Source organism: Pan paniscus, chromosome 15 (assembly GCF_029289425.2).
Source record: "Pan paniscus chromosome 15, NHGRI_mPanPan1-v2.0_pri, whole genome shotgun sequence".
In the NCBI taxonomy this organism is placed as follows: Eukaryota; Metazoa; Chordata; class Mammalia; order Primates; family Hominidae; genus Pan; species Pan paniscus.
The window spans coordinates 74,213,679-74,225,726 of NC_073264.2; the positions used below are offsets into that span (position 1 = coordinate 74,213,679).

At 40.0% G+C, this 12,048-nt stretch overlaps 1 protein-coding gene across 7 annotated transcripts in view; it reads left to right on the top strand.

The window, feature by feature from the left end:
- RBM25 (RNA binding motif protein 25) overlaps window positions 1-12,048 on the top strand; it is a 106,862-nt gene that overhangs the window by 45,887 nt on the left and 48,927 nt on the right. For all 7 annotated transcript variants that reach the window (XM_055097777.2, XM_055097776.2, XM_034937775.3 and 4 more), the window contains 8 exons: window positions 610-896; window positions 3,224-3,446; window positions 3,561-3,650; window positions 5,178-5,251; window positions 6,694-6,844; window positions 9,587-9,911; window positions 10,284-10,558; window positions 10,908-11,006. In XM_055097777.2, coding sequence (XP_054953752.1) covers window positions 610-896; window positions 3,224-3,446; window positions 3,561-3,650; window positions 5,178-5,251; window positions 6,694-6,844; window positions 9,587-9,911; window positions 10,284-10,558; window positions 10,908-11,006 — 1,524 coding nt within the window. The remainder of the gene's footprint in view (window positions 1-609; window positions 897-3,223; window positions 3,447-3,560; window positions 3,651-5,177; window positions 5,252-6,693; window positions 6,845-9,586; window positions 9,912-10,283; window positions 10,559-10,907; window positions 11,007-12,048) is intronic.

Below are 12,048 nucleotides of genomic sequence, written 5' to 3' on the forward strand. Positions count from 1 at the left end.
ACTTTTTGTATTTGGTGGGCTGTCCATCTTGTAATGGTGGGAGTAAATGTTTCCATAGATGATAAGGCAGTTCTTGGCTGAATTCAGCTTGTGTTTCTTTTGGAGGGTGGGCAAATCAGAGGGCAGAGATTATTTAGTTGCATTATAGGTATTCTTCTATACCACTTGCCCTTTGAAACCCTCAACTTGAGGTAATGTGCAGTCTGGGGTTTTAATTAGTATTAATAATCTTGTGGATTTACAGAAATCCATAATGGACAGAGTTGAGTTTTAACCAATGATCGTATTCATGGAAAATATTTCGAACCACCACATTCTTCATGGTCATTTTAGTTAGTACATAGTCATTGAGTGGCCAGCCACACCTGACACAATCTCCCAGCATCCAAGATTGGAGATTCCTGGTCTGTGTAGAGTATATGGTTTTGCACGAAATCTTTCTAGTCTTGTGATTGCTTCAGTTTAATTTGTCACATAAAACCACAAGTATTTAATATTAATGTATCAGTGGTTTGGTGTTTTTGTTCCCAGTACTGGGCTTTGCGCCGGGAAAAATCTGAATACTGGAGCTACAGAGTTAACTCTAAAAGTGCTTTTATTGGTTTCTAGAAACTGGAAGAAGAGAAAGGCAAAAAGGAAAAAGAAAGACAGGAAATTGAGAAAGAACGGAGAGAAAGAGAGAGGGAGCGTGAAAGGGAACGAGAAAGGCGAGAACGGGAACGAGAAAGGGAAAGAGAACGTGAACGAGAAAAGGAGAAAGAACGGGAGCGGGAACGAGAACGGGATAGGGACCGTGACCGGACAAAAGAGAGAGACCGAGATCGGGATCGAGAGAGAGATCGTGACCGGGATAGAGAAAGGAGCTCAGATCGTAATAAGGATCGCAGTCGATCAAGGTAAGGCTTTACAGAAGTTACTGTTTCCTAATAGCTTTAAGAGAACTATCGGGTAGTCCTCCAGAGTACCATTTGCATTCATGGAATGAGAACTTTTTTGTGTGTGTGAGACATTCTCACTCTGTCACTCAGCCTGGACTGCAGTGGCTGAGCAATCTCCGCCTCCTGGGTTCAAGTGATTCTCATTCCTCAGCCTCCCAAGTAGCTGGGATTACAGGTTCATACCACCATGCCCAGCTAATTTTTTGTATTTTTGGTAGAGATGGGGTTTTGCCATGTTAATCAGCCTGGTTTTGAACTCCTGGCCTCAAGTGATCCGCCTGCCTCAGCCTCCCTAAGTGCTGGGATTATAAGCGTGAGTCACTGTGCCCGGCCTGAGAATTTTTTTAGAGACAACATGGTCTTTGTCTGTCTCTCTCTCTCTCTCTCTCACACACACATACACACACCACACACACTCTCTCTCTCTCTCACTATGGGTAAAAGTAATAATTTTCAACTCTGGTTAATTTCTGTCTGAAGCCACTTTTTATAGAAACACAGTGGCCACTCAATGTTCTGGGCAGACATGACTCCCTGCTGTCTCCTTGGGTCTGTGGGCATTTTTAAAGTTGCTCTTTTTGTTGAAGTTCTGTATACTGAGACATCAGCTCTAGCACCACGTCTTTTTAGCCCCTAGCATTTTTATTTGTTTTTGTAGCCCACTGCACTGCCATAGCTTAATCTTCCTGTCTATAAATTTACTATCTACCTCTACCTCTGGCTCCTAGTAATTTTACTCTTTGGAAGGTTTTATTTTTTATTTAAAATTTTTTAATTATATTGATTTTTTTTTTTTTTTTTCTGAGACAAGGTTTTGCTCTGTTGCCCAAGTTGGAGTGCAGTGGTACAGTGTTGGCTCATTGCAACCTTTGCCTCCCAGGCTTAAGCAATTCTCCTGCTTCAGCCTCCCGAGTAACTGGGAGTACAGGCACACACCACTGTCCCGGACTAATTTTTGTATTTTTTTTGTAGAGTCTAGGTTTTGCTATGTTGCCCAGCTGGTCTCGAACTCCTGAGCTCAGGTAATCTGCCTGCCTCAGCCTCCCAAAGTGCTGGGATTACAGGCGTGAGCCACCACGCCCGGCCTTATATTGAATTATTTTGATGAGTCATCTCATTGTTGAGCAATGAGGTATAGCAAACATGAACAAAGGAAGAGGAGAAAGCAGCAAGGAAGAGAGAAAAAGCTCCTTTTTCTTCAGGCTAGTTTAAAAATATACATTACTGTGTTGCAGTTTCTTACTTGATTACGGCTGGAGGGAGTTCCACTTTAGGTCATTTCACCTAGTTGCTAGAACTGGAACTGGAAACCCAGAGCTCTCAACCTTCAGTAGGCATTAAAATTATTTCATTCTGTCCATTCCTGATACAGTCATTGAGAGGTTGGTATGTATAAAATCCATCTCTTATATTTATGGCATAAGTGTATCCATAAAGAACATATTTCATATATACATATTAAATACACACACACACACACACACACACACACAGTTATTTGATTAGATCCTTGGTATCATGCTGTATGTAATCTGCAGTTTGGTTTTATTACTTTTTTTTTTTTTTTTTGGAGATGGGCTGGAGTGCAGTGATACAATCATAGGTCACTGTAAGCTCCAAGTCCTGGGCTCATGGGATCTTCCCACATCAGCCTCTGGAGTAGCCAGGACTACGGGCACGTGCCACCATGCCTCCTGGCCTCGAGCAGGCCTCCTACCTCAGCTTCTTAAAATGTTGGGATTAGATTTTATCACTCTTAATTAAATATTTGAGAACTTTCAGTGCTGATACTTATAAAAGTTCTAACTTAATCCATGCAACATGTCAGAATTCTCTGTTTTCCACATGTGCCAGCACTTACTCCTTGATCACTAGTAAGCTAAACTATCTCTTAACATATTCATTAGTCCTTCATATTTCTTTTGGGAATTAAGTTTTCCTTTTTTCTGTTTTACACCATCAGGGGATTGACTATTATTCCAGTATATGATGGGCATTAACTAACCATTCATTTTAATGATTTATAACTATTTTATATTCAGATTGTATTTGTTTTCTGACATACCAGTAAGCATTAGGTATTAGAATGCATTTTAGGATTTGGGACTGCAATTTATGTCTTTCTGATGAGTGTAGAGGAGGTTACATAGTTTTATGGAAATCAAGTGCTAGATTCTGGCCTGTGAGATTTTATATTATTTCATAATGTATGTTGTCCTCCTTTACTTTGGTCTTGAAAGCAGAAAGTAGACTGACAGATTTGTAAAATATTTTGTTTACATTAGAGAAAAAAGCAGAGATCGTGAAAGGGAACGAGAGCGGGAAAGAGAGAGAGAGAGAGAACGAGAGCGAGAACGAGAACGGGAGCGAGAGAGAGAGCGAGAGAGGGAACGGGAGCGAGAAAGAGAAAAAGACAAAAAACGGGACCGAGAAGAAGATGAAGAAGATGCATACGAACGAAGAAAACTTGAAAGAAAACTCCGAGAGAAAGAAGCTGCTTATCAAGAGGTAAGTTGAGAAAATGCTTTTATTCTTAAATCTTGGTATCCCTTAATAGGTTAATCAATATTTACAGAACGCTATGTATAAATTTTTAAAGCTTTGAAAATTTAATTTTTTTAGCGCCTTAAGAATTGGGAAATCAGAGAACGAAAGAAAACCCGGGAATATGAGAAAGAAGCTGAAAGAGAAGAAGAAAGAAGAAGAGAAATGGTAAGATTCTCGGCTAAAATAAGTGATTTTTCAGGTAAAAAGTCAGATTATATCTTTACTGCTAACTACAAGTAACTTAATAATTGAAATGCACAAGCTTCTCTGTTCATGGATAATTTAATTTTTATGTATTTTGAGTAATTTTGAGCCAATTTAAGTACACCAAAATCTTTTTTCCTCTTCAAATTTTTGCTGCATCTAAAGTTATCTTTTTGTATACCATCAAAGTAAATTTGTCATATAGTAATATTTAAGTCAAGAATTTATTAACTTATTTTTAAGAATCTGCGTATTTTTAAAATTGTTGAACTGTTGTTATTAGATATAATAGTTGCATTTGAAATTCCGTAAGTTAAGAGATTCATTTTATCTCATGGATTGTTTACTATTGGTTTAGAGTTGGGGGGCATTACCTTTAAATTGATTGATGAACATGATTTAAATTTCTGCGTTTCTTAAAAACTATTTCTTATAGTATCATCTACCTTAAAAATGGAATTAAAAACCATATACATACATACATGTATACATATATATGTATATACTTTTTTTTTTTTTTGGAGACAGAGTGTTGCTCTGCCACCCAGGCTGGGGTGTGATCTCAGCTCACTGCAACCTTCTCCTCCCAGGTTCAAGCGATAAGCGATTCTCCTGCCTCAGCCTCCCGAGTAGCTGGGATTACAGGCTTGTGCCACAACACCCAGCTAATATTTTGTATTTTTAGTAGAGACGGAGTTTCACCATTTTGGCCAGGATGGTCTCAAACTCCTGTCCTCAAATGATCTGCCTGCCTTGGCCTCCCAAAGTGCTGGGATTACAGGCGTGTGCCACCACGCCCAGCCATATTTTTTCGTTTAATAAGATAATCTCCAGTTTTGTTGGTGTGCTTAGGTATTGTATTTTGAAGATTATATTCAAAGAGCATATTTATTGTAGCGTAGTGTATATATATAGTTTGCATTTTACAGATGCGTCCTCATTCAGACTTTTCTTAGAGGTAAAAAATTTAAAATGTCTAATGTGACCTATACTTAATATATGGAGTATATGAAAACTAAAATTTAAGAGGACAAGAAAAATCTTTTTTTTAACCAAAGTATTATTATCTTTATTATGGCATAGAGTGGTATTTTATACATATCTCATTTTACAGTAAAAACATTTTATGTACAACTGTAGAGAGATAGCTGCACAGATAGCTCCAACTTAAATTAGAAAATATTTTCTCTATAGAAAATAATAAAAACACCATTTCCCAGGCTAGCCCAACAAGTTTATTTAAACCAAATAGCTGAATACATATACATTTATAAATATGGTTTGAATTCTGGGATCCAGGAGAAACTTTAGTTTCATTTATTGAAACGGCCATGTTTTTCTTAAAATTATGTGAAGAGAAATTCCTATAAATCTCCCTCTTACTCTTGGTTTATGTCTAGGTCAGAAAAATCTGTTCACACAAAAAAGGGAAGAGTAATCTTTATTACTTGTATGTTAATTTTATACATTGTCCTTATTTCCTCAAAGGCCAAAGAAGCTAAACGACTAAAAGAATTCTTAGAAGACTATGATGATGATAGAGATGACCCCAAATATTACAGGTAAAGAAGGCTTGTTCTGTGAATTCATACTTGGTTTTTTATTAGCTGTGTTTTTCCATCTGCACAGTTGATAATGCATGTTCACTAAGTGGAATAAGAAAAACAAACTTTCACATTCTGAGTAGTTATTACTTCTATAGCTAATACACTGTTTTCGTTGGGAGAAAAGAGCTATCAGAAAAGGATCAACATTTCTATGCATCTTTTGTGCAGTGGGGGAGCCCATGATAGTATTATATCAAACAATACTATTTTTTTCTTTGTGTGTTGTAAATAGGTCTGATTTTTAAAATTTTTTCTTGATTCTTTTAGAGACATGGTCTTACCTCGGCTGGAATGCAGGGGCATGATCATAGTTCACTGTAACCTTGAACTCTTGGGCTCAAGCAGTCCTCCCTCTGCAGTCTCTTGAGTAGGTTGGACTATAGGTGTGGGCTACCACACCTGTGTGCTAGGTCCAATTTTTATAGCAAGTTACAACTAATCTCTGTAACTATCTGGGTTTGTCTAGAAATTTTGGTCTTCTAGCAATTTGACCTCCCGTCTCCCACCTCATCTCCAAATTGATACATTATTGTGAAGTAACAGTTGTGACAACTGCCTTCTCTCATTCTTTGTTCCCATGGCATTTTCAAACTACTCTCATTCTAGTATTTGTGACATTATGCCAAAATTGCTTGTTTTGTTCTTCCTTCCATCCAAACTGTAAGTTCCCTGGGGATGTAGACAGTGTCTTGATACTATTTTATCTCTAATTTGTCTGACATGATACAATCATAGTGAAGATATTTAATATAGTTAAATTTAATACAGTATAGCCAAAATAATTAAAACATTGGAATTAGTAGCTTAAATTTCAAGAGTGCCAGGGATTTGGCTTTGTAGAAAGTGCCATGAAATCAGTAAAATATTGAAGGCTAGAAGCATAAAGTGGCAATGTATAACGTCAACATTCTGAGAAGTAATGAACTGCTAGATAGGAGAGAACCTCTGCTTTCTGTTGATTCTACACTACTTTCTGAGATATTTTTTACAAGTGAATAAATTGAGGATACAGAACTCTCAGTGCTACTAATGCTACTTTATATATTTTTTTAGGTTGGTATCTAGGAAAACGAAAATTATTTGTTGGGTATTCCTTGTGAAATAGGCACAAAGTGTGAGCTCTCTTTCTGAAAGTGACTATTTTACTTGTTTAGACACTTATTAGAATGACTTTAAGAATGAAGGGAACATAGTGATAAATGACAAGACAATGCTTGTTATACATTTACATGTAGAGAGCACACTCTGGTGTGTTCCGTAGATACAGAACATTAAGACATTCTTTAACCTCTTAGCATGCAGGTTGTAATGTTGAAAAGAGGTGCTGTTGGAGATGTCATGCTTACTTCTCAATGATCTGAGTATTAAATGAAGCCTTTTATCATTCACTTTTACAGAGGAAGTGCTCTTCAGAAAAGGTTGCGTGATAGAGAAAAGGAAATGGAAGCAGATGAACGAGATAGGAAGAGAGAGAAGGAGGAGCTTGAGGAAATCAGGCAGCGCCTTCTGGCAGAAGGGCATCCAGATCCAGATGCAGAGCTCCAGAGGGTAAGATACTGTACCATCTGGCCGGGCGCGGTGGCTCACGCCTGTAATCCCAGCTCTTTGGGAGGCCGAGGCGGGCGGATCACGAGGTCAGGAGATCGAGATCATCCTGGCTAACACGGTGAAACCCCGTCTCTATTAAAAATACAAAAGATTAGCCGGGTGTAGTGGCGGGCGCCTGTAGTCCCAGCTACTCGGGAGGCCGAGGCAGGAGAATGGCGTGAACCCGGGAGGCGGAGCTTGCAGTGAGCCGAGATCACGCCACTGCACTTCAGCCTGGGCGACAGAGCGAGACTCCATCTCAAAAAAAAAAAAAAGATACTATACCATCCACATGATTTTTTTTTTGGGGGGAATGGAGTCTCGCTCTGTCGCCCAGGCTGAAGTGCAGTGGCGTGATCTCGGCTCACTGCAAGCTCCGCCTCCCGGGTTCACGCCATTCTCCTGCCTCGGCCTCCCGAGTAGCTGGGACTACAGGCGCCCGCCACTACACCCGGCTAATCTTTTGTATTTTTAATAGAGACGGGGTTTCACCGTGTTAGCCAGGATGATCTCGATCTCCTGACCTCGTGATCCGCCCGCCTCGGCCTCCCAAAGTGCTGGGATTACAGGCGTGAGCCACCGCGCCCGGCCGATTTTGTTTTAAGGTTATCATGTCATCTTAAAGCCAACTGTGATGCAGTTTATAGTCAAGGGAAATGTATTTTATGCTCCATGTAACATGCTATTTTGTGGAACGTTATTAGTACTTTTTCGTTAATTATACAAGTTGTCAGTATTAGTTGATTTACAACTTCATTCTAAACATCCTGCGGGTGTCTTATTCGTTTTCTATGTATGTCTTTTTTTTTTTTTTTTTTTTTTTAATTAGATGGAGTCTGGCTCTGTCTTCCCAGGCAGGAGTGCAGTGGTGCGATCTCAGCTCACTGCAACCTTTGCCTCCTGGGTTCAAGTTATTCTTCTGGCTCAGCCACCCAAGTAGTTGGGATTACAGGTGCCTGCCACCACGCCCAGCTAATTTTTGTATTGTTAGTGGATATAGGGTTTCACCACATTGGCCAGGCTGGTCTCAAACTCCCTACCTCAAGTGATTACTGGCCTTGGCCTCCCAAAGTACTGGGATTACAAGCATGAGCCACTGCGCCTGGCCATTCTATTGTATGTCTTCCAATGCCACTTTGCTAGAATCTGTTATTTCTGTAGTTGAACCTGTTCTTCCTACAATTTGCTCTGACACTTACTTTTTGTGGTTTAAGTTCTACTCTATTGCCACTCAAAGTATTTTGTTTTTATTTTTATTTTTTATTTATTTATTTTGAGATGGAGTTTCACTCTTGTTGCCCAGCCTAGAGTGCAATGTGCCTGATCTTGGCTCACTGCAACCTCCACCTCCTGGGTTTAAGCGATTCTCCTGCCTCAGCCTCTGGAGTAGCTGGGATTGGCTAATTTTTTGTATTTTTTTAGTAGAGACAGGGTTTCACCATGTTGCCCAGGCTGGTCTCTAATGCCTGACCTCAGGTGATCCACCAGCCTTGGCCTCCCAAAGTGTTGCTGGCATTACTGGCGTGAGCCACCGCACCCGGCCAGTATTTTGTTTTTAAAATAAAGACGTTTCCTTTTTTTTCTTTTGAGACGGAGTCTTGCTCTCTTGCCCACACTGGAGTGCAGTAGTGTGATCTGTGCTCACTGCAGCCCCTGACTCCTGGGTTCAAGCGATTCTCCTGCCTCAGGTACCCGAGTAGTAGTAGGGATTACAGGTGCGTGCCACCTCGCCTGGCTAATTTTTGTATTTTTATTTTTATTTATTTATTTTTTTGAGATGGGGTCTCGCTGTGTCGCCCAGGCTGGAGTGCAGTGGTGTCATCTTGGCTCACTGCAGCCTCCACTTCCCAGGCTCCAGGGATTCTCGTGCCTCAGCCTCCTGAGTAGCTGGGGTTACAGGCACGTGCCACCACTCCTGACTAATTTTTGTATTTTTAGTGGCGACGGGGTTTTACCATGTTGGCCAGGCTAGTATTAAACTCCTGACCTCAAGTGATCCGCCCATCTTGGCATCCCAAAGTCCTGGGATTACAGGAGTGAACCACTGTGCCCGGCCTTTTTTTTTTTTTCCCTGAGACAGAGTCTGGCTTTGTTGCCCAGGCTGGAGTGCAGTAGCGGAATCTCTGTTCACTGCACCCTCTGCCTCCTGGGCAAGTGGTCCTCAGGCCTCTACCTCCTGAGTATCTGGGACACTTACAGGCATGAGCAGAATGCCTGACTGAATACTTTATGCTTTTTTGTAGAGATGGGGTTTTCCTGTGTTACCCAGGATTGAGCCACTGCCCATGTCCTTTTTTTTTTTCTTTTTCTTTTTCTTTTTTTTGAGATGGAGTCTTGCTCTGTTGCCCAGGCTGTAGTGCGATTCTGCAAGGCTCACTGCAACCTCCACCTCCCAGGTTCAAGCGATTCTCCTGCCTCAGCCTCCTGAGTAGCTGGGATTACAGGTGTGCACCCCCACACCTGGCTAATTTTTGTATTTTCAGTAAAGACAGCGTTTCACCATGTTGGCCAAGCTGGTCTCAAACTCCTGACCTCAGATGATCTGCCCACCACGGCCTCCCAAAGTGCTGGGATTACAGGCATGAGCCACCATACCTGGCTTTTTCTCTTTTCATAAAGATATTTTACAAGAGGTAATGTAAAACAAAAATCAAGTTGAATGGTGTAGAGTTGTAGTTAATCAGATTATTGTTTGGGTTTTAGATGGAACAAGAGGCTGAGAGGCGCAGGCAGCCACAAATAAAGCAAGAGCCAGAATCAGAAGAGGAGGAAGAAGAAAAGCAAGAAAAAGAAGAAAAACGAGAAGAACCCATGGAAGAGGAAGAGGAGCCAGAGCAAAAGCCTTGTCTGAAACCTACTCTGAGGCCCATCAGCTCTGCTCCATCTGTTTCCTCTGCCAGTGGCAATGCAACACCTAACACTCCTGGGGATGAGTCTCCCTGTGGTATTATTATTCCTCATGAAAACTCACCAGATCAACAGCAACCTGAGGAGCATAGGCCAAAAATAGGACTAAGTCTTAAACTGGGTACGTTAGCATTTCCTTCCTTCTTTATTTTCTTCCCTTCACCCCTGCAAATACCTGTATTGTGCTTTAAAGAAAAAAATTTATATTTGTGCTTGGTTAGGTAGATAGAAGATTACTAAAAAATGCCTTTCTAGCTCACGATTGTTTTCATAGTTTTACTAGTGCTCCTATATCTGCAGCTGCCTCGAGTTCTGAGAAGAAGTGAAAAGTTTAATTTTCTAGCACTTGTGAGTAGTGAGTTATTTTTTACAGTTGGGATCTTTCTCTAAGATTTGTGGAAGTATATTTTGCATTGCTTTTGAGGGATGGTGGGTTATAAAATGAAACATTTGGAAATTAAGTCATCTTGCTAAGAGAGTGTTTTTACTGTAGGTGCTTCCAATAGTCCTGGTCAGCCTAATTCTGTGAAGAGAAAGAAACTACCTGTAGATAGTGTCTTTAACAAATTTGAGGATGAAGACAGTGATGACGTACCCCGAAAAAGGAAACTGGTTCCCTTGGATTATGGTGAAGATGATAAAAATGCAACCAAAGGCACTGTAAACACTGAAGAAAAGCGTAAACACATTAAGAGTCTCATTGAGAAAATCCCTACAGCCAAACCTGAGCTCTTCGCTTATCCCCTGGATTGGTCTATTGTGGATTCTGTGAGTAGGAAATTATATTTCATCATATTATTGGGAACAGTTGGAATATGCCATAAAAATTCATTTGAAGAAAAAAAAACCTTGTTTGATTCTATTAATGACAAATAAGTAGGGATGATCATCTTGACACCAACTCAATGCCGTGGTCAAGAAATTAGTAATAATGGAAATTTTTTTTGTGGTACTTGAAGACTTACTAAAAGCAGATGATTGTATCTTGATACGTATCTGTCTTAGTTCAACTTGTGAAATAACATTATATTTTAGTCTCAGGAAAAATCATGAAGCTTTAATAACTGTTATAGCAAGTTACAATTCTTTAATTCAGTAACCGTGGTTTGTTTTGCAGATACTGATGGAACGTCGAATTAGACCATGGATTAATAAGAAAATCATAGAATATATAGGTGAAGAAGAAGCTACATTAGTTGATTTTGTTTGTTCTAAGGTTAGTCTTCTATTCTCTTCCATGCCAGCATTTATTTTATATATTAAAATATTAGACACTTTTTAAAAGAGCAGAAATTTTACAGAGTCAAGTTCCATGATGGTTTAGGTTCAGTTAAGTGATTTATATATCCTTTTTTAAAGTTATTTTTATTTTTGGTGTGTTTTTTTTTTTTTTTATTCACTGCAGTGGATGCAGATTTATGTCTGCTTTAATGAACCTTTCCATCCAACTTCAGACTCCTCACACCACATGTTTTTATTTCAGTGGTCGAGGAGGATGGAATTGCTGGTTACTGCCAATTGTGTGCTGTCTTTCTGCCCCTGAGAATGCTGTGCCATCTTCTTCTTGTCTTGGTTGGAATAATTATGTTGAGATTTTATGGACGTAGCCAATATCTTTTCCCAACTCCTTTGTCAGTCACCCATCCTTTGGATAGGATCAAAATAGTTCCTTTCATATCGTAGTAACGATCAGTGTTTATTGACTGACAGGCTGTGTTCTCGGCAGGTATTGTGTTAGTTTTGTTTGTTTTGTTTTGTTTTTTGTTTTTGTTTTTTCTTTTGAGTCGGAGTTTTGCTTTGTCCTACAGGCTGGAGTGCAGTGGCGCAATCATGGCTCACTGCAGCTTTGAATGCCCAGCCTAGAATGATCTTCCTGCCTTAGTATCCTGAGAAGCCGGAACTATAGGCATATGCCACCACACCCTGCTAATTTTTTTTTCTTTTTTTGTTTTAAATTATACTTTAAATTCTAGGATACATATGCATAACATGCAGGTTTGTTACATAGGAGTACATGTGCCATGGTGGTTTGCTACACCCATCAACCCGTCATCTACATTAGGTATTTCTCCTAATGCTCTCCCTCCCCTAGCTCCCCACCCGCCGACAGGCCCAGCTGTGTGATGTTCCCCTCCCTGTGTCCATGTGTTCTCATTGTTCAGCTACCACTTATGAGTGAGAACATGCGGTGTTTGGTTTACACCAGGCTAATTTTTTGTATTTTTAGTGGAGATGGGGTTTCACCATGTTGGCCAGGC